We start from the raw sequence: 26,299 nt of genomic DNA, 5'->3' as shown, positions 1-26,299 counted from the left end.
AATATGAAATAAATTTATAACAGAAGAAAACAAAAGAGTAGTGTCAAAGTGCCGTGAAAAATTTATAATAGTATCATTTGCTAAAAGCAAGAGTGCGGGCGCGTATGTATGAGTTTAGGTTTAAATTTGTTTGTCGTCGCGATATATGTATAGGCATGAGTCGTTTCACGCAAGTAAGTCGTGTTTATACATATTTTCCATATCAATATCCGCTCTAAAGGATAATTTCTTAAGGTAAAAAGCGGAATTTGATTCAAACAGTCAAAACAAAGGGAGAAAAAAATATGAAAGACTAATGAATAATGGAATATGAAGTAAAGGGAGAAAGCAGAAAAAAGTTGACCTTTCAAAAATCGCCCAATGTACAAGAGTTGAATTAAAGATGAGAGTATTGTAAATGACGACTTAATTTGTAAACTAAGTAACTCAGTTTTCTTTTGTATTTCTTGCCTTGCTCTATACATCATAAAGCACATCAAAAAACTGCCTAACAATAGTTTGTCTACATTTTCTCACATAATTTTTAGAAATAAATAAATAAAATTTTCATCAAAAAAATATAGAATAGATATATAAAATATAAAATATAGAAAAAACTTCCCATATATTTTACTTGTGTTCTCCATACTTCGTTAAATATTAATAATGGCGGCCATATATCATATTACTCAAGATTCGGAGAAGGAAAATCCTCGCAATAAAGCAATGAAGGAAAAATTAGTGACCACGAATAAGTCACACGTACTACAGCCTTTGGGTGCCAGTGCTCTAGGAGGTCCTTTTAAAGACCAACCCAACAAGCAAGGGCGAGCTAATTTCTCCTTGCTCAATAATAATCCCAACGCTCGCGTAGTTATCAGCAATAGTAACAATAACGCTGGCGGTGGTGGGAATACAATCATAGCGAATAACACCAACAATAAACTGGTAAGTGAATTAAATGATAATTATCAATTCGTCGGTGGTAGTTTTTTCTAACATAAAATTGCATACAATTTCAGTCTCTTTACAATAATTTTCAAACAAAAGTGACATCAACTTTTTACTTTCTATATATATTTTGCTACATAATTTACATTTCTCTCTCATCCTCATTCTTCATAGTTGCCATGCTTAATAACCTTATTACTTCTTTTTATTTATGATTAATTCTTATTCAGCTGCTGTTCACTTTTTTTGTGTCTCTCTGCCTCTCTTAATTTATATGCATGTTTGATTGTTTAATTATACAAAGGAGTTGCCAAAGCATTGAATTTAGAAAACTGATTGCGCGCCTGCTCGTATCTGCTGAACTAGTTTTCACTCTCTTTCAATTACTTCTCTCCTATGTTCATGCGCGAGCGAGTTATATGAACGCAAATATTTTGCGGGTTTTTGGCATAAATAAAAGATGTGCTTATACGGAATAGACATATATGTATATATATAACTGATGCATACATATATATGTATATTTTCATATTTTTTACATTATATGTGTACGAGTCGCTGATAAACCAACCTATAACATGCAACTAATATGTTATGCAGATAAGCAATAAGTTCTAGTCTTCTGGCTTATAAATTTCATCAAAATTGAATTTTTAGTCTGTAAAAACTAAGTATTGCTATGTTTTGCCGTCAGACGTAAGATTATAATTATTGACATGCATATGTGTATATGAACCAATTACATGGCTCTCTCAAAGCAAAGATGCACATATTTAACAAAATGGCGACATAGTGTAAGTTTGAATTTTTTTTTTTTTTCTTTTTTGTTTTTATTTGTTCCACTTTTGGGTAACAGCATCTCACCTAACATAATAGTTTTCATTCAATATAATTTTTAATGAAATCGATTATGAATTGTTTTGCTGATTATCTTGAATATTATTGAAAATCTTGCTCTGCTGATGGCTTGACTTTTGTCAATTTCATTATAAATTTTATTATTAACACAAACGTAAATTACAGAGCTCAAAAAAGCCCAGTTAATTGAAATAGTAGCCATTTGTTTAATTTCTCAGCTTCATTTGTTTCAAAATTTTTAATATGTTTATTTATGTCCGAAGTTAGCTGTTGCGTTGTCGTCATTACCTTTGAATTCGTATTGAAATTTTAATTTGGGCGACCACTACCAGTGTATGCCTTTAAAAATTTCCCAAATCTCGTAAATACATGAATCTCTTCTCAATTCAATTTTATCTTAGGCAGAAGCATTAAAAAGCGTGAAACACTTTTTCTACACATATAATAGGGAGCATGAAAACGAGACGCTTTGCCAAATAACTGCAATATACTAATTTTCTAACTTCGATGGGAGCACCAAGAAATATATATATATCACAATTTACGTAACGTATCTACATATATACACTTATCAAAATGAAACTAATGTCTTTGATAATGTATGAGAAATCACATCGTTAGGCAAATAAATAACGAGTCAACACAATCATTTCTATAAAGGGTATCATTGATGTAGCGGCAATTAAAGGATTTTCAATAAAGAAACATCCCTCATGTCATAAGCCAGGGATGAGCACTTGCTTTATCAACGGGGCCGATTTCACATCACATGGCAGGGGGGGATGGCGAGATAGATAAAAATTGAAATTTTTAATGAATATTTTAATAAAACAACAAGCAAACGATAAAATGAGCCGCCTAATAAGCATATTACTCAAATCTCTGTGTGACAGGTTCAATTGGGAATATACATGTAGTACATCATAATTATGATGTAAATCATGAATAGCTAGATCTGATTTTGCTCTCTTCTATGTTTAATTAATAAATATTCAGTCGCACGAGAGCAAGTTGATCTACAGAGTGTCCAATTTTTTTTTTTTTGGGCATGATCCAGAATTTTTGGACAAAGTCTTTTGGATTTAAAGAAGCATAAAATTTCAATATCGCTCCTAGGTCAGTAAATTGATATCTTAATAATAAATTTGATTGCAAGTTTACAAGTTGATGAGTGCATCCGGATGTGGGAGCATTAAAAGCAAATGATAGGCTTACTTATGAGAGATCATTAGAATTATTTTGGAAATTTTCAAATCTTGTAGAAAACTCATTGAATAAATCGTTTGTTTTATCCATCTCGTATTTATGCCAATCAAGTTCTTTTCCCTTTGCGTACAAGCTGGCAAGTGAAGCGATTATTTCTATTGAAATTGTCTCGAGGCGCTATTGCGAAACAACTTACAAAATTGCAGAGAATCTTTGGCTTAAAACTAATTCAAAATTCCATTACGAAGCAAAGCGTCCTCCCATGTCAAGGAGAAAATGAAAAAGTACATATCAGATTATATGAAAAACAATGGAAAATTCATAAGCCATGTTTTGGGGGATTGAGGTGAACGGTCCGGAAGGGACGCAGGAAAGATATATATTAAAAATAATGATATGTCGTATTTCAACAGAGAAATATTCATTTTACTTTTGTATTTGAATTTTTCAAAGTTTCTCGTATGGGAGAAAACAATAATGAAAAGAAAAACCGTTCATATGTGTTTCTCAGATTTGAGCGCTTACTATCCAATTCGCACATGCACACTTTGGCGCTTTTAATATGAATTAAGTGCGACTTTTCTAACTGCCTTTCCTGATTGCCAGCTAAGATTGCATCTGCCTGGATAGAGCGAAATATAAGATGAAGAACGAAAAAGTAAAACGAGCAAAAATTCATATAATGGGTTTTCAACGAATATTTGAATTTTAATGGAAAATATGAGTTTGAGAGGGGCTTCTCAATGCAGGACGACTTTCTTCTGCTTCTTCACAGTTTTGCCGCAATAAATTACATATTCATATGGGTCGGAAATGTCCAGTTGATAATTATTTTTTGCCATACCACTATGTATGTATATGTTGATAGTTATATATGACTGGTAGCTCTAAGAGAGGTACAAACAAAATAACATCATACGATAACATCATCTCACTTATGGACATGATGAAAGCAAAAACTGTGTTGTCGTACTAACGACAACCATTGTAACAGATGGCTAATGAAGTTGCAGTTTCTTACTTTGCTTGCTTTCTTTATAAACGGTACGAAAAAATTGAGTAAACTGACAAAATTTGTCTGCGAGACCACATTTGGTGGATGGCAATAATGACAACTGAAAAGAATGTATGCTACAAGAGTTATGTTTGTCAAAGCATTCATATAAATGAGTAATTAGTTCGATACATATTCACATGTACATGCAATTGCATCTATTACGTGTATATAGGTAGTATGCACCATACCAGTGCGTAAGTACAAGAGCATTTAACATACGTACAAATTTCTTCGTTATTGTTCAATAAGCATTGATTGATTAACCGTTTGTGATGCTGAAGAACTTTCTGATATGTATATGCTAAAAGTTTGGAACGAAATGCGTAATTATGTGTTTAGAAAATAATAAAAAATGGTTATAATTAACAAGTGGCCAACAAGCATTTGCTGAATATTATATCAAATCAACAGCGGCATGATCCTGCCCCGTGTCCGCCTTTTTGATATTAAAATATACGAACCGCAATTCAAACGGTTAAGAATTAATATGACGTTGCTGTTGATAATGATAATAATTCGGTGCTTCCTGCGTGCAAGTGTGTGTCTATTCCATGTTTCATCTCTTTCTTTAAAAAAAAAAAAAAACTCTCTCGCTTTATATTCTCTCTTAAAATGCTGACTCTTAATTTTATTGATGACGTTTTTACACAGGCCTTCCGTGAGTTGGGTAATGTTAAAGCAAAGGATGAAAATGCCGGATATGGCGGTAATCGTCACACAGCCAATTTGGCTGTTAAAAAGTCTATCGTTGAACCAATGGAACAATTTAAAACGTTTTCTGTGTATGAGGATAAAAGCGATGCCATTATCGATACGCATACAACTGCCGTAACGAACAAGCAGCAGCCGCCACATTATCCTGCTGCCGCTACAATAGAACCTAGTCATGATGTTGTGGAAAAAGAAAATTTCTATGGAGAAAAGCAGCAACAAAAGAAACAACAGCGCGTTTTAGCGGAAAAAAGGTAATTTATTTTCATTTGATTTGATAGATGAATGCGCATCGCATCGACCGCATATATAAAACTTTTTTTGATTTTTCTTTTCATTTTTCCTAATATAATGTTTTCTCATTTTCTTGTATCTGCAGCGATTCTTCTTTGGTTCAGAAGTGTGAAGAAAATGAATACACGCTGGATACTACGCCAATGTCAGTATCTGAGATCTTATCACCTATGTCCGTAGACCGTTCTGTCATAAATTCTCAATTATTTACGGACGATAGTAATTCTGGAGAGATTGCTGATATATCTGAGGCATTATCTAATAAGAAATTACAACTACCTCGTAATGATCGTCAACGTTTCTTTGAAGTAGTAGAATATCAACGTGATATATTGGAATATTTCCGTGAAAGCGAAGTAAGTCTATAAGTCTATGTGTTGCAGTTATGTCCACGAAAAAGTTCTTCTTTAACGAAATACGTATTATTGGGTTTTAACATATAGTTTGAACTACTTATAAGTAAACAAACACTTTTCGACTCCATTTTCTTTCTGTTGCCCCATGGCAACATAACTTAATTTTGATTTCGAATGTGAAATGCAAGCGCGAATTGTTGAAAATTTTAATATGTTTTTGTTATTTCATTAACTTCTACCATGAGTCCAAACATTGAATTGAAATTCGGAATCAAGGTCATATAAATATATTATGACGTGACGGATGATATAGCAGATTTATCTTAAGAATAGGAATATTTTAGCTTGATTGGTCCTTTCAGTTGTAATGTAATGTAAATATGGATCAAATATCTATAAACTACAATTGTTTTTTAATCGGAATGAAATCATTATTCAATATGACTACATAATTAAGATAGTCATCCACTTTTACAATTACAAAGGATAACTAGGGACTATAAGTTTGATCAACATATGTAGTTGAGGACTATGACTTAATTTCGAAAACAAGATGGGCGGAGAAACTTACATCGATTCGGAAGATGACTTTAAACAGATCGATATAAAAAAGGTGGATATATTTCAAGCCCTTTTACGGGCCACACTTCCCGCACATCCGCCCAAAGTCAATATACATATATGTTCTACAAGTGATGTAGGGTATAAATCAATGCCCGTATTTCGAACATTACTGAGGCCGTTAGTTAGGATAGTTTATATATAATATATAAATAAGAGTCCATTATGTAACACTTGACGAAACAAAGAAATCAAATACACAATGCTTTACAAGTTGCTCGAAGACTTTACAAATGCTGCAATTCAAAGTATATTCTGAAATATGATCATTAGTATGTTACACTATCGTTAGCACCAATACCACAAATTTCAGCGTGTTATATACACGCTCGATGAATACTGTTGACTATAATAATCCCTTTTTTCATTTTACTTTATTTTATTTTATGTTTTATAAGACTACAAAATAGACAATTATCGATGTTGTTGTTGCTATGTCAGTATCAGTATCAAAGGATACTAATCGTGGAAATGATGATCAAAAAGTCCCTTTACCGAATGCGATATCAATGGTGTCAATGCTACTTCTGCGCCTACTTAATATAGGGAAATAGGATTGGAAGTTGTATAGAAAAGATTTATTAATATTTAGATTTCCATATAGAAAAGTATACATTTTAAATTGCATGACAATGTTGCGATGGCCATCTCCCTCGTTTTTTTTTTTTTTTTCACCTAGAACTGTGAAAATATAACTAAAAGTGCTGGAGTGTATCGTGGGACTTTTTCGAAAATTCCTTTAAAAATCGATGGCGATGATATGAAAATTTTTTGTTTTATATTATTTTAATCGCTTGAAAAGAAGTCAAAAACCCATTCAAGTTTCAATTTATCGAAAAATATCATAATGCTCGCTAGAGAACTTCCAAGTGAGCTCAAGCCAAAATTTTTGAGAAACCAGTTCGGGAAACATGGTTTTGTTTTTAGTTTGTTTAAGTTTTAGATGCACGCAGTTTACAATTGACTCAACGACTTTTAAAACTTCCCTAACGGAAGCATGATAGAACTGTGCTTTAAAATTTTTTACTACCGCCAATTGCTTTTTGAACTCGTCCATGGCGCCTAGAGGACTATTGCAATATGATTAGGTCCATGAAACCTACTTTTGGGATCATTTACAATTTTCCTACCCTCACTATCAACATCGTTTTATATCACTCTTAAGTAATTTACCGAGTGTTCAAATGAATAAAGACAATACAAAAAAGAAAATTAAATCTCATACATTACTCGATTTGGTCTCCAGGTAAACCAAACGCAGGAGGAGACAACTTGACTGTGCCACTAAGTGTCAAAATAGAAAGTTTTTGAATAACTGATGCGTTCTTCCGCCGCACCGCATTAACGATAATATTGAAGGGTATATAATGGAAACCTGGAAAATAGGGGTCGAAATGTGGGCAGTGCATGTTACCGGTTTCTCATAAATTGAAACTTTTTAACTACCGATTACTTCGAACGATTTAATCCTCGATCGAGCTTATTGTTGAATTTAGTTTACATCGCCGGATGTCAGGGATTTTTTGTCATGAAAACCCGAATCTAGACGCACTGGTAAACTCCTGGTAAATGTTGTATTTTATTTAGGCTTCGCATCTATTTAAAATTCACTTCATTTCGAAATGTGATTAATTGAATGAGAGACTCTATGTATGCATAACTAACCAACTAGAAATTTATAGCCCGAGTTTTTACAATCAATTATTTAATAACATCAGGAAAAAGGCTAGGAATATATGAACAAAGAGAATGAAGTGATGGGAAAAATATGGTAGAGAATTGTGGCGGGTGCTGCTCGCTAAATGTATCTCAAACAAACCACTAACTCAGGAATAATTTTACACAAATATAATCATTCATGATGATATATATATATATATATATATATACATATATATAGAGGTGGACAGAAAAATAGATGTATTTCGTTTTATGTTGGTGAGAAGAATCCTTTTCCTTTTTTTCCCTACTATATACTATGTTTATCAATTCTTTATAAAGTAGGAAAATGTACGTATTTAAAAATGGCTTTTTATAGTCCAGTTGAAAAATATCGCGGCTTTCCAGGTGGACAGTAAAAGATATTGGTACAAACACTTAAGAACAGTACGCATTATATTGTACGCAAACGTAAACATTTTTACAGGACAGCCTCGATTTTTGTAGCCATGAATGAAATTAGTTATCGCAGATCCCTACTAAAATATTATGCTATACTTTTTGAATATTTTTTCACAATACTTTTTTTTTGCTTGCTACCAGAAACATGAGGTTTTAGTTTGCTACGAACGTTCTCGATAGGATTGAAGCCGGAAGAGCGGCGTGGCCATTATGCTCCTCAAGCCACGCTTTCACTAAATTAGATTAATGCTTCAGATCATCATCCTGTTGAAATTTCCATAGCAGTGACTAATCTTCTTTGGCATGGGGCAACACTGCAGTTGCCACCAAGTTTTTATAAATAAATCTATCCGTAATGTTTTCCGAGATGTAGCAGACAGAATACTAACCTGATCGTCTTAAACTAATATGTGCTTGAAAGATTACATTTTTTGTGAAGATAGTTTTCTAATTCTTTATTCGCGCGAAAAGTTACTTTGATCTGACGAAATATGCTACGTGTGATGTTTTTTTCCTATAAAAAAGGTAAAATAAGGCGAAAAATTTTGTAAAGTGGCCTGTGAAAATGCTGTGAGTGAACGAAGGAACCAGGAGAGATTTGTTCGATTCCAGCAAGAGCGGCACCTAAGCTATCAAGAATAGGGAAAGCACTAAACATCAACCGCATGGCAGTTTGAAAAGAGCAGATTACAAAAACAAGCGCGAAACTGCAAAAAAAAACCGCAAAAACTTTTAATATGACCCATTATATTACACGAAAGCATGTGTGAGTGTATATATATGTTCATCATGCGTAGCAGTAGAAATATCCAACAGTCAGTAAGGTAAAGAAATATAGATAGACTAACTGCCTTCCCTTGAGAGATGAAATGCAATTTTCATAACGAAGAAAAATGGAGAAGGGAAACAGCAATGAATGAAAACATTAAATAAAATAAAATGTTAACATTAACCATTTAAGATGAAATAAAAAAGAAGAAAGATAGAAAGACAGCCAGATTACAGGACAATATAACATAAATTAACAAAATGAGGAAATTATATAAATGGAATGCATATCTCGAAGCGAATATTCAAATAATGGTAGCACGAATAGATCCGACTTTGCATCCCATTTAATAGCATGATGCTATGCGGTAAAGCTTGAAGATGGCATAATATTTTCGTATCTCTTCCTCCTAGAAAGTGATGGCATAAATATTTCAACTTTTCACATCTTACTTCCGTTTTTTTTTTTTTGTTTTTTTGCTGATACTAGTATTCTAGCGACCGTGAAAAGAAGAGAAAGGACACCGTGCGACACAGTTTGCTCGTAAATGGACACGAAATTTGAAAAAATTTGCACTTAATTTTTACTTATATTATTTTTAATGGGTTATAGCTAGATTCGTGTCAATTTCTTCTTGTGCAGCATTTGTGCTTCCATTTCAATGCTTATAATAATTGAGAGAGAGAGAGAGAGAAATATTCCAATAATTTTCATATTGGAAATCTTGCAAAATATTTTTGTCAATCCACGCGCACTATAATACTGACATAACCTTTATATTCTAACTTGATTCTTGTTCAAATAATAAATCAGAGTATAACAAATCCAAATAAATCCTTATTGGGACAATTGTAAAAAGAGAGAATATAAGAGAGTGTATGGAGTATGATCGAATTTTCAATACGCGATATTGCATAAAGTGTATAGCTACCAATCGCTTATGTAATATGAAACGGTGGAGGGAGGGACAATCTAAAGTAAGATGATGCATGCAAATGCATTAAAAAAAATTAGAGATCAAGATGATAAGTAGACATTTAAAAATAATTTCGATACTTTTGACTTCCGTCGTGTTAACGGTTTTTCTCTTTAGTAATTATTGTGCATTAACTTTGTCTACGCAATCACTAACGTTATACTCTTAATACTGACCCAACAAAAAAAAAAAAAAAAATCCCACTCTTTCCATCTAAGGACAATTCCAAGAAAATTACACTTAACATACACATAACAAGCACTTATAGAATCTTTCTAAAAGAAGAGAAAGAAGAAAGATCTACTGCATCCAACTTGCAAGCAAAGAAATGCAAAGCATTTAGAAAAAATACAATGATAACGACAAGTACTTTATATAATTTTGTTATATTTTATATATATATATATATTTTTTTGTCTTTATTTGTTATCCACACATAGCTACACGCTGATATTTAAATCTCTTTTTTACGAGTAACAGTTGTTGCGTTCGATGGGAAAGTTTGGCGACGTAAACGCGTGTAAAAGGAATTGACTCCACAAAGTTTAATGAATCCGTCAGCACTATAAGGATGAGTAGATATAGTGAAATTTTCCATTTAGACGCAAGTTTCAGCTTAAAGAGAATTTTTGATGTACACTGTTAATGCATATAGTAAAGTGTATAGTAAGCTGTCCTTTACGATTTTACGTTTTTTTCTACTTTTGTGCTTAACTTCCTCGTGTCACTGAATTTTGCTTTTTAAGTTAACATTGGCTTTATTTACATTTCTTAGGAAATCTATGTACAAATTACATAGAAGAACTTATATTTACAACGTTTAAATGCGTTTAATACAGTTATATGGGCTCTTACATTAGGTGGTGGTGTATGCCTGCCAATGACATTGATCATTACAAATTCAACAGTTTTTCTGAGAGCTTTAGCACGCATTGAAAAGCTTCTTGTTTATTCAAACAAAACATAGTCAGGGGTAAGGGGTTCCCGAATTATTCCACTTCTAACTTTACGGGTATTGCGTATTTGATATCCTAACTGTGTCGGTTCTGCTTTAATATCCGCTATATATTTTTGATTATTGCTCTCACTATACGGACGTTCTTGCTTCAATTGATACGGATGAAAAGCTATCTTGCAACAATGCCACTACTTGACTAGTTTTCTATAAAAGCCAAACTGTCTTAATCCTAAGCCTAACCTATCTGTGTTTTAGACATGCGATTAACTTTCTTCTTCTTTTTTTATCCGCTACATCTGGAATGTCTATTGATGGTGGTTACGGTGTAAGTTGGGTCCTGCTGCCGTTAACATCGACTTACGCATCCGCATACAACTATAGAAAAGTGCGAATTGTTTGCTGGTAGCAAGTAATGCTTAATTTACGGATTCCCTTTTTTGTCTAGTTTAGAGGAGATATAGGCTCAAGTTGGCTTAGGTTTTTCAATCATTATTAATATCATTTTCATCACCTTCACAATCGTTTAAGTAAAACAATTTGATTCTCTGTTTGGAGTTCCCTTTGTTTGTGTCTACAGTTTATATGATTGTGATTTTGTGTAAATTTACAACAACACGTGAAAGAGCAGAGCACTCTTATTGGAAATTTTAATCAGATTATTAGAAATCACAATAATAGTGCTAGCGCTAAAACGACGCATCTGTACCCGACGAATGTTAACATACGAATAGGAATTATATAACATATATTTTCTTATTTATGCGTATATAGTGCTGTCTCTGTTTGTCGCTTACGGCGATTTTGTAACTGACTCTTACCTCTGCAATTTATTCAAGTTTAAGTTCAAGTTCTTTTATAGGCCATAGGTAAGGAATTTTTACTTATTGTTGGCAAGCAATTTGGCGTTACACCACTTGTGATATACAGAGTGCATTAAATTTGTGCGAACGTATATGACACCCAGGCATACAATTCAGAATCATTCTCTAAATTCATCTAAGTGTTCAACTCATATGTCGCACTGTCGTGTTTCGGCTTAAGAACGAACACGGATCGGACCGCTTTAGTATGCAACGGCTTATTTTGATAGGTCTGTAAGAAGATTATTGTCGGGCAACGCCGACGTTTAGATACCCTACACCATTTCATTTAGTACGTTTTGGTAATAATACACTAAGAATTATACGTTATTCTCATGCAAAAGCATAGTTTTCATGAAAATTCGTATATTTGAGAGATGCCCAAAACGTCACAGTACGTGTTGCAAATTTCACAAAAACAAAATTGTTTTGTAAAAATTTTATTATTTTCGAGTTTCCATCATAAGAAAGTAGAAAGCAGACTTCTGCCCCATATAACAGCGTGCTACAACTCTAATAGAATTCGCAAAAACTAATTATGGTATAGGCCAGTTATACAAGACCATTATAAAATATGCGCCGATTTTGAGTCGACCCTTGATGAGAAGTTGTTGAGACTTTCGCATTCTTTCGCGTCTATATAATTTTTCCTTCCTCTAACGGGGGAAGGTCGTGGCAATAAAACAGCTGCTTTCTTCTCGTCGTCATGTCGAGGAATATCGAATTGTTGTTTGGAAGATCGCATCGCAGGATAAAGATGTGAAATGCTTTATTGGTACGGCTGGACATTGAATCGAGCTCTCTTGCAAGATATTTCGTGAGTAGTCAGTCATCGATTACGCGATGCAATTTCACCGAATATTACGGTACTTGCGTTATTTACATGACGTGGCGAAATATAGGACGAATTTTTCTACAACCTAATTATTATTATTACATTTTCATTAATAACTTTATTGATTTTGATTGAATTCGTCATATTTGATAATGATAAAGTAAAAAAAAAAAAGAAGGACATTCTTCTTGTAAAAGTAAAAAAAGTATGCAAAACTTCCGAGCAATTTGTGTCAATTTTCCTCAGCTAACGATGTAGTAGACTACGTACTACCCTGTGCATGCATGCGTACGCAATGCTTTCATTCACAACAAAAAAAGAACATCGAATTTTCATATGAACGAAATTCTCGGGTTTTCTCGAGTAAAACTATAACAAATGATTGTTTTGTGTTGCGTAGTGTTTTGTCTTCGCCTATTTTTTTTTAACGCGTAGTTTTATTAAACTGCTCATAGAACTCCTTTGACACACGATTGATGTTCATTACTTTGTTATTGTATTCTCTTTGCATCTTTTGCTCTTTGGCTAGCTTGCCGTTGAATTCGAAAAGTCTCTGCAATTCCGCTTGTTTCTTATGCTCCATTTCCAAATGTTTCAGCATTAGCTGACGATCGATATTCAAAGCGTGCTGTTCCCATTGCTTGTCCATCATTTGTTCTTCAGTTCTTCGTTTTTTACCTTCAAGCAATTGCTGATGTTGCTGTTTATGGAATTGAGCTAATTCTTCCGGAGTCATGCCGCGAAACATGAAAGCGATTTTTTTGTTAGGATTTATTTTTGATTGTGCTACGTCTGGATTTTCGGTAAGCATGTCACTAGTTAACATGTTGTAGATTTCAGCCATGTCGTCCTCAGTCGTCTCATTTTTCTTACGGGCACGTTCTTCAGTTTTACGTTTGGCCATTTCGCTATTGTAACGACGTATTGAGTCTACAATTTCATGGCGTACACGACGTTCCGAATTGGCCATATCTTCCAGACGTTTATCACGCGAATGCAAAGATTCTTCAAATATCCTATCGGCCTTTACGCGACTTTCTTCGGCGTGCTTTCTCTCCATAACTTGCTGATCTAACCAGGCGCGCTGCTGTTCACGCTGCCTCTGTTTCCGCTCTTTGAAACCCAAATCTTCGCCCGAAAAAACTTGAGCACTTGAAATCCCTAAATTAAAGTCGTCGTCGGCTGTACGTATCGGTTGCGACTTCTTATTCCAATCCGGATCATTTAAATCAAACTCTCGGCTTTGCTCTTTTCGTTGATATCGGCATCGATAATAATTCAAATCACTCTCCATGATGTGTTTACGTTTCTCCAGTTCCAGCTCCTTAGCTTTTACCGTATCTTGCATCATTTGTGTCTGTTGCTCATAGCGTCGCGTACATTCGGCCTCAAATTGCCGTTGTTTCGACTTTTCTGCGATTTGTTTTTCCAACGCATCCAAATCGAGCTGCAAAAGATAATATAAAAAATGATTCTCTATCGCTCTCATGCGTATATATCACATATCCTATTCGCCTATTCGTTAGAGTTGAAAAATTTCAATTTCGAATTTGAACTTACCCCGTAAAGTCTTTGCTTCGCATTAAAGATGCGTTTCTTACGTTGATCCTCATATTGTTTTCGCTTCTCTAATTTCATAGCCTCGTTCAGATCGGCTTGGGTCAAAATGCCCAAATTCGTAGCCATATTTTTATCGCACTGAAGTTGTATTAATTATATTTGTTTATTGTATAGAAGAAGAGCAAAAATCAAATAATCGAAAATATAAATAAATATAAGCGATAGCGAATAATATTTTTCTTCAACGATGTTAATAGACTATAAAAATATGTTTTTGCTTGTTTGGAAGCTTGTTTTCAACAGAAGGGAAAACAATTTTACAATTTCGGAGTTGTCTATTTTATAGAATAACATACATATACACACATACATATATAAGAGACTTTTAAAAGGAAAGCAAAAGCTTACTTTAATAAACTATTTAATCGACAGAAGTTTTTTTTCGCTTCCATTACTGACTTCATATACGCGGTTGCTATGGACGTAATTGTAGTCGTTCTTGTTGCTTACGAACCACGGACGCGTCAACATTGGAAAGGTGCCCTTTGCCGGCTGAGTTCCTTTCAACAAAATATCCTCTATAAATGTTAGCGGGACTAGCTACAATCCATGAATCAGTTATTTCAATTTATTATATATAATAAGAGATTGTAATAAAATCAAGATGTATTAATTTATCTACCATAGGTAGAGTTTACTTTATAATCGGAAACAGTTTACCATTTTCATATAGTCGTACGGATGCCCTGTATGCATACAAATGCATTTTTGATCACTAGAAATTTTCACTAGTTGTAAACTTTGATAGTGATCTCCAGACGATAATAATCGGCAGGTATAAACCTATTTAATGTCGGCCAGCGATAGCTCCCCAAAAATATAGTAAATGAGTGGTAGGCGCAATTGTAAAAAGTAAGAGGGGGGATAAAAACTGAAAATCCTCTGTCGAGATCGAATTCCACCACTTGTGGAAAAGGGCATATCAAGCGCAGACGATTGCGTCAGTCAAGGGGATTTAAGACAAATCCTCCATATTATATACCAAAACAATTTCCAATCGATCTAAGCATGTCTGTCCGTCTGATCTATCCGTATATTTTTGTATTCAACCTACAGGTAGCAACTTCCGACATATGTCCCAAAAACGTACGCTATTAAAAATGGTTCGGATCGGAGAACTTCCCATACAGCGCCTTATTTTTTGATAAGTATTAACCTCACCGAATCTGGATCATGTAGGTTTATTTTTTGGATTTCGATCCATACAAGGATTCTAAATGGAAAATAAAGTTTTATATGCCAACAAGGACTAATTTCTAATAACTTATGGTGAAAGTTTGCCTTTATTAAGTCAACCATAGGGAATTTGGATCACATAAATCCATTTTTTATTTGAAATCACACACCCATGGAAGCAAACCCATCTATAGCGGCAAAGTCGGGTTTGTGGCATGTTACGATTGAAGCAACTGGAAATTAATAAAATATTTGACAAGTAAATTAAGGTTGCAAAATTTAGACCACGTTGACATTTGAACATCTTCCAATATGACAGCTTTCATTGGAACTATACGCGTAAAAAATAATTTGTAATTTTTATTGAATCATTAATCGATCAAAGTGGTGTATGGTCGGTCTTGCCCGACTATAGCATTCTTGCTTGTTCTGTTAACGGCTGTGTTCTCTCTTTTTAAGATTGGCACTAAGTACAAGAAGTTTTTTTTTCCCAAATACCTCCTATATAATAGTCCCCATCCACAGAAACCTCGTTGAAAGAACAAAATTGATCTCAAATTTTCGTTCATTATTCTCATCTCGTCGAAATGAGTAAATCGATAAAGTCGATTAAGTGCTTCGAGATGCGAGATGCAATAAAAATTCTTTCTCTGAAAAATTTACGGTAGCTTACCTTACCTCATACTACCCCCCTTATCATGTCCTTCGTAAAGTAAGCTAGAGCTTATGAAGACATCGTAAACATAACAGATTCAATTTTAAAACTATTGAGAAAAAAATATATATATATATATATCTTGTCCATATGTTAAATAAGCATAATTAAATGTATGGTGTTTTTATAAGCAGTTGGGGTTCTTTTTACACATATCCAACAAATGTTTATATGGTGTGTGCTTCTTTTGTTTAATCTACATTACAGTGCTTGTAAATATATTTAGAATACAAGACTGGCGTCAAGCGACCACCGCTGATATAATATTAAATGTTTATTTAAACAGTCATTTAATAGGTTGTTTTAAAAAAGCTATGCTCAACGATTTGCTTAGCAAACGATTTGTAAAACAAATGAAAACATTATAATCGGCTTAGACCGACTATAAAATACCCTGCACAGCATTGTCTAATACAATTCTTTCAATTCAAAATTTATATACCGTTTTTATGTGAACTAACTATCATGGAACTGCATATTAAAAATTAGATTCATTTGCTAATAAAGGTCTACCTTTCCCAAGAATGGTTGTGCCCAAGAGGTTAAATACTTGCGATACATATTCAAAATTCAACATAGTTAGTTTTTATATCAAACTATAAAACTATTATCGATCAATTTCTACCATACAATATTAAAACTAAGACTTTTCTGCCTTAAAAAACAAAAATTTTCGTGCAAAACCAGGCGATCCAAAGTTTTCACCACAACTTAGAACGTCGAAACACTATTAATTAGCCACCTTTGTCGAGCAGTTTTGAAAATTGAAATTTTAGTCCATATAAAGACATTTCAATATGGGGAGTGGTCGAAAAAGTAAATCGATCCGAACCATATTAAATACGCTTCGTCCTTGGCCCCGCGCACGCTAACGTATTAAAGTTCATCAAAAATCGCGACATGTAGTTTGAACACGAATTTACATGGACGGACATCAGACGTACAGACAAGCTTAATAAAAGATAGGTCTATCTTCATTCTTAATAATAGGTGGGTCTATGTTAAGCCTTTCCGTGTGTTACATATGTTCATTCCAACCACAAGTGTACGGTATAATCAGTACAGATAACATCCATTTGCTTGGGCTCGGCGAAAGCTTCAAATATATTGCCAGTGAATTTTAAAAGACTTGTGAAGGTTGATCTTCCCTTGGAGAGAAACCCTTTGATAACTACCCACTCGAAAAATTAAGACAGAACACTAAGTTTCACTATCGGTGCTCTTTTGTGAAGCGAAATGATGAAACTAGAGTTCAAGATTGAAGAAAATTACCCTGTCTCCTGACATTTATTGAACATATATTCGTCGACAGTGTTACTGATACACCCGCGAGCTCGTCCATACACAAACCACTAATAGCGAATCATCAATATCGTTGCAATCAAGGCTACGACGGTCTAAGGTTAATTGTGTATCACTGAGCTTTAAAAAATGCTTCAAGGTACATTTCTCTTGATGCATTAGTCCGCCGTCTAGTTATCTCATTGATAGCTGCAAGCAATCCTCATTTATAACCTTGATCCAAAGTTGAGCTTCAATTTTTTTATTGAATGATCGCGTCGGGGCTTTTTACACAGAAGTCGTCATAGGAATCTTACGTGTTCTACCAATTTTAAAATATTCATCTGTGCTCTGGACACCAAGTTACAGATTTCATATTGTTCTACTCGCCTACAAAGCTTTCTAATTTTTGCTTTACAGTTCTTCGGGCGTAATTCTCACTTAGAGGTTCCGCCTTACGAAAATAGGTAAATGCTCCTTGTTCTGTCCCAACCTGAAGAAAAGATAAGAGATATTGAAAGTTGCCTTTATTGCTAAATTATTTAAAGGTGACCAGGCTACCTCTCTAATGTATTTATATCGATACTTTACTTATTCCTATGATTTCATGACTTCAATTACTGTTCATTGCAGTTTTCCGCATGCTGAAATGCCCTCGTTCCTTTCTTGATCGTCACTGAATTATTTCTATTCTATTGAATATTGTTGCACAATATTGAAGTCTGTAATCTGGTCAGTATTTACTTAGTCGTGGTTAATTTTTTACGATCTGTTTAGTAATATCTATTACTTGACTTCTCTTATCATATTCTAAGATATTTTGTACCGGCTGGTAATTTTTGTATATTAATGAATGAATAAGGGAAAACAGATTTTATGGGGTTCTAAGGCGTTATAAACAAAGTAGCAGATGTTTAATATGTAACATATATAACATTATATAGATAGTAAAGGCAAAGGTGGAGGTTTCAACTTTATTTCTTTTTATTTCTATTACAGATGTTAAAATCATTCTTGCGGTGAAAAAAAATGCAATAATTTTTTCTTAAACTGTACACGTAAGAGTACGCACTTTCCTTCTGATAAATGTATATATGTATACGACAACCTGCTCTGGCAAAAGCAAATTGTATTACACGTTAATATTCGTGAGTTGTTTATTAAAACCTGTCTATTATTGTAGCTATTAGGAGAGGGTATATTAAATTTGTCAAATGTTGTTTATCGAAAACTCAACATTGCTTATAAGGGCAAACTTCTTGTTCTTGTCTTTTTTGTTCCCCTCTCTCTTTCTCTTTCTTATCACCCGTGTCAAGTTAAATTCAATAAAATAGTTAAATCAGCTGAAAAGCTTGCCTAGAATTACAAAAAAAAAAAAGAAAAAGGGAAACATACTGCATCTATTGCTTTTAGTTTATATAATTATATTCCAGTTGTCAAACTGTACAAAAAATATGGGGGCTAATCACTTACCTGAGAGGCAACTTTCGCCTTTCGAAAGCTAAACTTTTCATACGTGATTACATACCCTCATGATTTTGATAGCTATCGAATATCCTCGAATTGATATCAACTACGGTAAACGTGAATTGTTGCAAGAAATTACTATCAAAAAGCTTTATACTCTGCAAAGGCCCGGAATATGCCTGAGACTGATCTAACCATAGATATGATGGCAAATGCTTTATGAAAGGATTTGAAGTTAAAGGCCTACAATTTCAATACTTTGGGTGCGCCGCCTTCGTGTGGTCATTTCCATCCCTTGCTAAAGGTACGTAGCGAGTTTCGTCAGATTTTCCTTGAGACGCACGCTCCTGGTCCTTATGTGAAAAATAAACAAAACTCTTTTACTACAAGCGAATGCTTCGAATGAAATCGATAGGGTTCTCAAACCTAATCATACAAAACAATCACAAGACATAGCCCAAAAAAATACTAATGTTCAACATGCAGACATTTCACGGGGCAAATTCGCCGCCCGAATCCAACAACAAGTTCGCCGCCCGATTGATAGATTGGTATTGAAAAAATTCTACTCAAGCTGGTTACAATCTTTTTCTTGTTGTTTTTATTATTGCTGTTGTTGTTGTTACACTTGCCAAACTACTTTAAATGCACAACATGCTCGCGAGAAGAGAATTAACAAAAAAAAAAATTACGGGGTAATCACGTAACCGAAAATCGGCTTTTTTTCTTTGTATTCAGCCGTCTCTGTCGAACAGCTGAATACAAAAGCGATGGTTAAATTTTTCATTTTCAGCGATTACGCGATAGTTTTTTTTTTTTTTTTTTTTTGCTCCCATTAATATTTAATGTTAAAGCATCTGCAATGAGAGTCTCACTTAGCTTAGACTGTTGTCACATCATACACTTTTTTCTCCTTCTTCGTAACCGTTAGGCTGACGAAAGCAAAACGTTAAAAGAAAACATGACCATACTCCTCATGCAAACGAGTACATACATATATGTATTTATGCGTTGTTTATATACGCCCGGTTTATAGGTCATTTATATTTAAGCGGACATACGTGGTTGTCTTTCATTGCGTATTCATATTTTTTGTGTGCATTTGTATGTATCCATATATTCATATACATATACGCGATCCTTAAGAATTTATATATTCTTCGTCTGTCTGCTGCGAGTACACTTTCGTTTTTAGCCTTAAACAATAATTCACGCATCAGTGCATTAGAAATTTCTATAATATTCGTAACATACATCGTAACATTTGCTTATTTATTTTCAAATCATAAGCCAGTTAAGAAGATTCAAAAAATTATTACAATCGCAACTCAAATTGAACCACGAAATGTACCAACAACAAATCTGAACGCGTGAGTAATCCGCTCGCACATTGCATCTACAAAATAGCCCAACAGACTCTCATTTATGCACGTAACAGATAACGATCCATAACATAGATATGAACAAGATCATAATTGCAAACTTTTTCATATATTTATTATTAATGATCTTTGCTTGCTTATGATAAGTCAAGTTTTTCTTACTGCAGACCACCATTGGAATTGTTTATCATAAACGGTTCGGTTTGTTTTGTCCTTCGCAATCTTTTCGCTTAAGTAAATATTAGATTTCCAAAAGTGATACTAAAATAAATGCTCGTTAGAAACTCAGTGGCTTTGCCTTTTGCACTGTGATGATTGTACTCTTTGCGATCGATCACGATCGGATATGTTTAATGATTTAAATATTTTCCTTTGTACTTAATTATTATTGTAAGCTAACTAATTTAAATTTGGCATTTAAATTTCATTACAGAAAAAGCATCGCCCCAAACCTCATTATATGCGCCGCCAAACAGATATCAATTATTCAATGCGTGCTATATTGGTCGACTGGCTTGTCGAGGTTTCCGAAGAGTACAATTTAGATACAGAGACACTGTACTTATCGGTATCCTATATTGATCGATTCCTTAGTCACATGTCGGTAGTGCGTAACAAGTTGCAATTGGTTGGAACGGCTGCAATGTACATTGCTTCGTAAGTTCACAATAATCGATCTCTATATATAACACAGACAATTATCTTAATATAATTTAAAAATTATTATTATTATTATTATTACTATTACTATTACTATTACAAATTTAGCCAGAGAGTAAATTCTAAGACTAAAGTCTTAAAGCACTAGCATCTAAGACTTTCGGCTTTATTAAAAACTCTACGGCACTTGAGATTTGAACCCACGACCATTAAGTTGCTAGTCGAGACTATTGCCTACTCGGCCAACTCAGGCGGATAATTTAAAAATTGAAAATACTTGCTTGCCATTTTAATTTAATTGAATTCAAAAAGCTTTTACGATCACTTATTCAAGTTTCACATGATAATTACAACGTCGTAAGAGCTCAGTGTTTGCTTCCTTTATTTACTTCGTTAACTGAAAAGTTTTAAGACTTTGTCTTGGAATTCATTCTCGGGTTAAATTAATAATAATAATAGTAATAAAAATAATAAACTGATGAGCAAATATTGTTAGTTGCAGAGATTATTGAAAAGTTGCTTGTGTGTGTACGCGTGCGTTTTATTTTATGTTTCAGACAATAGAATTAAATGCAAGAAAATGTATTTTTAGCATGAATTCATTCAGTTGCCTGCAAAGTCTTCACATATTTTTAAACTCACCGTTTGTAGTCCATTAATACGGGAATATTCTCTTGATTGATAATTCGGTGCGAGTGTTATCCTTAAAACAGACGGGATAATCAATTGCCAATGGCAGTTTTAATATTGAGAGCAATTAAGTGAATTAGTTTTTCTAAGCAAACTAATCGTTCTTCCAGAGCATGTCTCAACTTTTCAGGCTGAATGCTAGCAAAGTATATATGTTAACGGGAAATTGCTGCGCTCAGCAATTCAGCATTATATGGAAGGCTTAACTTAAAATAGCATATGTTATGAATTTGCTCTCAACCCAATGATCAGTGCCATTACCCGCTCATGGATAAAGAGTAGAGTGCCTTACAAACTTTCCGACAGTGAAATATTTCGTCCACTTAACTATTTCTATAATTCTTATAGGGACTGGCAGCAATTTGTTGATACGTTTATTACAATTTCCATACCCATCACCGAAGGATGGAAGATATATTCATTTTGTTAAAAGCGTTTGCAACGCAACGCCGGAAGCCCAAAAAAGTAGTATATATATTATTGATCAGCATCAAATTCTGTCCGTCTGTCCGTCTGTTTAATGTCTGTTGAGAGAGAGAGAGAAAGAGAACAACCCTATTTATCAAAAGGCGTTACCGTAGTACCATCTACCCAATATTACAGTGTATCAAACTGCAATTTTTTTTTCAATACTACCTTTGCAAGACGCAGACACAACTAAACATGCCTGCCTGTTCATCAGTCCATCCGTCTGTTTGCGCAACTTTGTAGTATATGTGGTAAACATTCTCCCGTTCGCGAAAATGAAGATATCGCCTACAAATCTCCAAAAGAATTTGAAAATTACCTGAAGTTTTCCCAGGACACGTCGAAAAGTTTTATTTTGAAAATAGAAAAAATCAGCCGCACTCACTCCATACTATAGAGCATTGGAAATTTAGCGTTTTTGTTTTTTTGTTTTTTTTTTTTTTTTTTTTTTTTTGATAGCGGTAATGGGTGTAAGAGATTCGGTCATGACCGAATATAATTTTCTTACTTATTATTCTTTGATGGTTTATTGATTTAATCTCTTATAAAAGTGAAGTTATATTAAATCGTTCCCTAACCATTTATTCTTTATCTTCGCTTTGATTCGAGCCTTTTACAAGTTGAGTAAATATGTTCTTTTTATTTTGTAAGGGAAAATTTTGTTAAAAATATTGATTTTAATAATTACACACACACCCCCACACACACACTTCAGTAATAATATTTCTCTTTAGCAAATATGAGGAAATCTATCCACCGGATGTATCGGAATTTGTTTTCATTACCGATGATACTTACAATAAGGCACAGGTGTTGCGCATGGAACAAATAATATTAAAGATTTTAGCTTTTGATTTGTGCACACCCACAGCCTATGTGTTCACGAGCACCTATTCAGTGCTAATCGACATACCGGACAAAGTGAAATATTTAACGCTGGTAAGAGTGTTGCAGTGCACTTTACTTTATGAAGTTAACGATTTCAATTCTATTTCATATTTGCATATAATATGTTGCAGTATATTTGTGAATTATCCTTGCTCGAGGCTGATCCTTATTTGCGCTTTTATCCATCGATGATTTCCGCCGCTGCATTGGCTTTGGCTCGTTTCATTTGCGATATAAACATTTGGTCAACCGAACTGGAAGAAATTACTACCTATCGTTTGGAGGATTTAAAAGAAGTTTTATTGTGTCTGTGCAAATCACATAACGCTGCCATCACACTAGCCCAACAAGCCATACCAGAAAAATACAAATCAGAAAAGTAATTAAACTTTAATTTATAGTAAAACATATAGCAAAACAAATTGAACAAAAAACTATGAAAATGAGGTAAGTGAGGAAACTATATGCAACTTTGGGCAAATTTCGGATACCCAAGGGCTTAGGTTAGACTCAGATATTTATCCTAACATTACGCGAATAACACTCGAAATATACTCATAAAATATTTAAAGACACTTAATAATACAATCTTCAACCCGCTAGCAATAATTACAATATAAAGGCGAAATATTTAATCATGTAAAAACATGAGCTATGAAACTGAGAAACTCAAAAACGTCTACTCCCTAGCTCGTTCTTCATTTCTTTTTGGCTATCGCCATAACATGGAGCACATCGCCTGGTCGGTGCCACCTATTAATAAACAAAGTTGTGAAAGTATCGTTGCGATTACATATGAATGTGCACATATGTATTCTACATGGATGATATGAAAGATGATACTTGTTGTTGGACTTGTATTAAGCTCATTATTCAATTGTCTCCTTGCCTTCGCTTTCCATTGTCAAAAGCCCTTAGTAGTTTAACGAAGAAATCTGAAACTTCTTTTCACATATTCTATAGCTGAAAACTTATCTGAAAGCTAGACGTCACACGCCCACTCTCGATACACTCGAAAAGTTTCACTTATTTTTATATATAAATGGTATTTATTGCTGGGTTAGTAGTAGTATATCCAACTTTGGTTCTTAATCTAAGATTGATCGCGCTTTGTCATTAGTAAGTTCCGAAGCTTTTCGTACATATCTGCTGCCTGGCACTGTTATTTATAGAAAGAGACAGATAGATTCGAAAAGGATTATCAATAATTTACAAAAATTGTAGTGTTCGCATAAGTCTGAAACTTGTGTTTGAGTTCTCAATACACGACATACTCGGTGGACTAATATAATCAGTAATAGTAATCATTACCGCTTATCAAAGATATAATTTGCCCTTAATAAGGCATCTGAAAAGGCAATTGAAAAATATCAGAGATTGCGCACACACAATATAGTTTTGAACTAGTTCTATTTTTATCAATAACCGCACTTGCCTATAAAACGCATCGAACAAGTTTACTGAAATATCCCCAAAATAATATACAAGATATTTCCTTAAAAGAACGATACGAACGACGTCTCATTTATTTTGCTTCCAAATATTCTTTATTGCCTCTCTCATTATACCATCAGATGATGGTAGAAATGCATTTTGATTTTTAAACATGAGATTTTCATATATAGTTTTAAAAAAGAACATATGGTAGTCGCGCCGCCTAAGCCACATCCAAAGGTGGACATAGTTTCTTTACTGATAATATTGAAGAAGTCGCTACTTAATGATTAAAATTGAATTTTGTTTTGTATTCAATGCGAATTTTATTCTAGACTCCTTGCGGTGTCGGCGATTAAACCGGTCGATATAAATGAGCAACAATACGATGTTATCTTGAAAAATTACAATGAAATGTTGGAAAATGCCAAGCGGAGTAAAGAGCTCATTTCCACACCGTTAGCAACAGCAACAGTAATGACATCAACAGCGTTAACGTCGCCTAAAGTAAATCTGTTTTTTAAATTTTAAACTTTTTTTTTTTTATTTAATGTATTTTTATTACTCATTTCTTTTGTATTATTTTATTATATAATTTTATATTTTAATTATTTTTTATTAACTGAATATAACTTAATTACCTGCAGTTTGGAATTACAATACATAATATTATTATATTAAAGACCATGATGCTGCTTTTTATAAATTGATTCCAAAACACAAAAGATAATAAGTAGCATAAAAAAACAAAATAAAAAAAAAAAAAATTATTATATTTAAGTACACATTTCCACGACGACGAAAAAAACCAAGAATAATTTCAAGAAAAAACAAAAAAAAAAAACTTTTTATGTGTAAGAAGGATATTTAAATATTCCCCAATTTAAGATTGATTCGTGGTTCTCTCATGAAACATTTTTCATTGTTTTAGTACGTACTCGTTAAGATGAAATGTTAGGTAAATGTTTGTAAATTAATTGAATTTATTTTTATGTACCATCTATCTACTAAATATTTGTTGGAAATCATCTCAGCAGAAACCATCACCACGGTCAACGTTAACGAGGAGATCTAATAATTAGCTCTAACAATAAGTGCATCAGCAAATGTATTCGTAATTTTAATTTATAATCCAATTCAAATATATTTGTTCCCTTTCGTTGTTCCGAAGAAGAAGAAGAAGAAGAAGAAAAGATAGAGCAAATATATTTTAACTGTTTTCTTACTTATGTGTTTTAAGTTAAAAAAAAAAAAAAAAAAAAAAATCAGTTTATAATAAGTATTTCTCAAAACCCTTTACTCGAAAGCACTTTTAACCATTTTTGTCCCAATTACGGCGGTCGAAGGCGTAGCAGATGGAGTGTTTTTTTTTTTTTTACTTGAAATCTACGAAGATGAAAAAGGAAAAGGAAATTAAATAACATATGATTTAAGCATTAGCCAACTTTGGCAGGCGTATTTGTATCTTTTTCCTCTTAAAAGATTGAACAACTTTTGAATGGATTCTGAATTCTTTCTGGATAAGTTAATTAATATGTTTATGTTATCATTATTTTATAATAAGTTTTTTCTTAAAGCTTGTTAGCCGTAATTAGGGTATATTCCTATAAGCACTCGTTCTTTTAAAACTACAATTTTTACAAAATTTGCACAAGACACGTGTGTGCAACTTTTCTATTAAGTGATCTTTCGATCATTTAATATTAATTGATAAACAGAGCGCCATGGTATCAATGAAGCCTTAAATTTGTAACTGTAATATATATTTTATATTATGTATGTTTTCATAAAGGTTCGGAATATTAAAAAATTGCTACTAAACAACTTTTACATTCGAACGAAAAGTCGCAACAAAAGAAAGTCGTACAGTGCAAGCAAGTTTTAAAAAATTATTTTAAAAATTATTTTATATATAGTTTACACATATATATAGAAATTCACCACACACGCGTGTGCATATTATTCA

General features: G+C 33.4%; 2 protein-coding genes across 3 annotated transcripts; one reads left to right on the top strand and one right to left on the bottom strand.

Moving 5' to 3' along the window:
* LOC119632050 (G2/mitotic-specific cyclin-A) lies at positions 1-25,512 on the top strand. 2 transcript variants are annotated; one of them, XM_038024738.1, is made up of 8 exons: positions 1-173; positions 235-927; positions 4,703-5,016; positions 5,142-5,412; positions 20,627-20,850; positions 22,746-22,950; positions 23,031-23,278; positions 24,669-25,512. In XM_038024738.1, the coding sequence occupies exons 2-8, from the start codon at positions 646-648 to the stop codon at positions 24,862-24,864; spliced, it is 1,740 nt and encodes a 579-aa protein (XP_037880666.1). In that variant the 5' UTR covers positions 1-173; positions 235-645; the 3' UTR covers positions 24,865-25,512. The 2 variants fall into 2 exon arrangements, with proteins under 2 accessions (XP_037880666.1, XP_037880665.1); XM_038024737.1 differs by having other exon boundaries at positions 1-927.
* LOC119632051 (RIB43A-like with coiled-coils protein 2) lies at positions 12,977-14,238 on the bottom strand. The gene is made up of 2 exons (XM_038024739.1): positions 14,113-14,238; positions 12,977-13,999 (listed from the first exon to the last, which is right to left on the bottom strand). Exons 1-2 carry the CDS (start codon positions 14,236-14,238, stop codon positions 12,977-12,979), a joined length of 1,149 nt encoding a protein of 382 aa, XP_037880667.1.
* Positions 25,513-26,299: the final 787 nt, after the last annotated feature.

Source organism: Glossina fuscipes, unplaced genomic scaffold (assembly GCF_014805625.2).
Source record: "Glossina fuscipes isolate IAEA_lab_2018 unplaced genomic scaffold, Yale_Gfus_2 1, whole genome shotgun sequence".
Lineage (NCBI taxonomy): Eukaryota > Metazoa > Arthropoda > Insecta > Diptera > Glossinidae > Glossina > Glossina fuscipes.
This window is presented reverse-complemented; position numbering and strand designations above follow the sequence as displayed.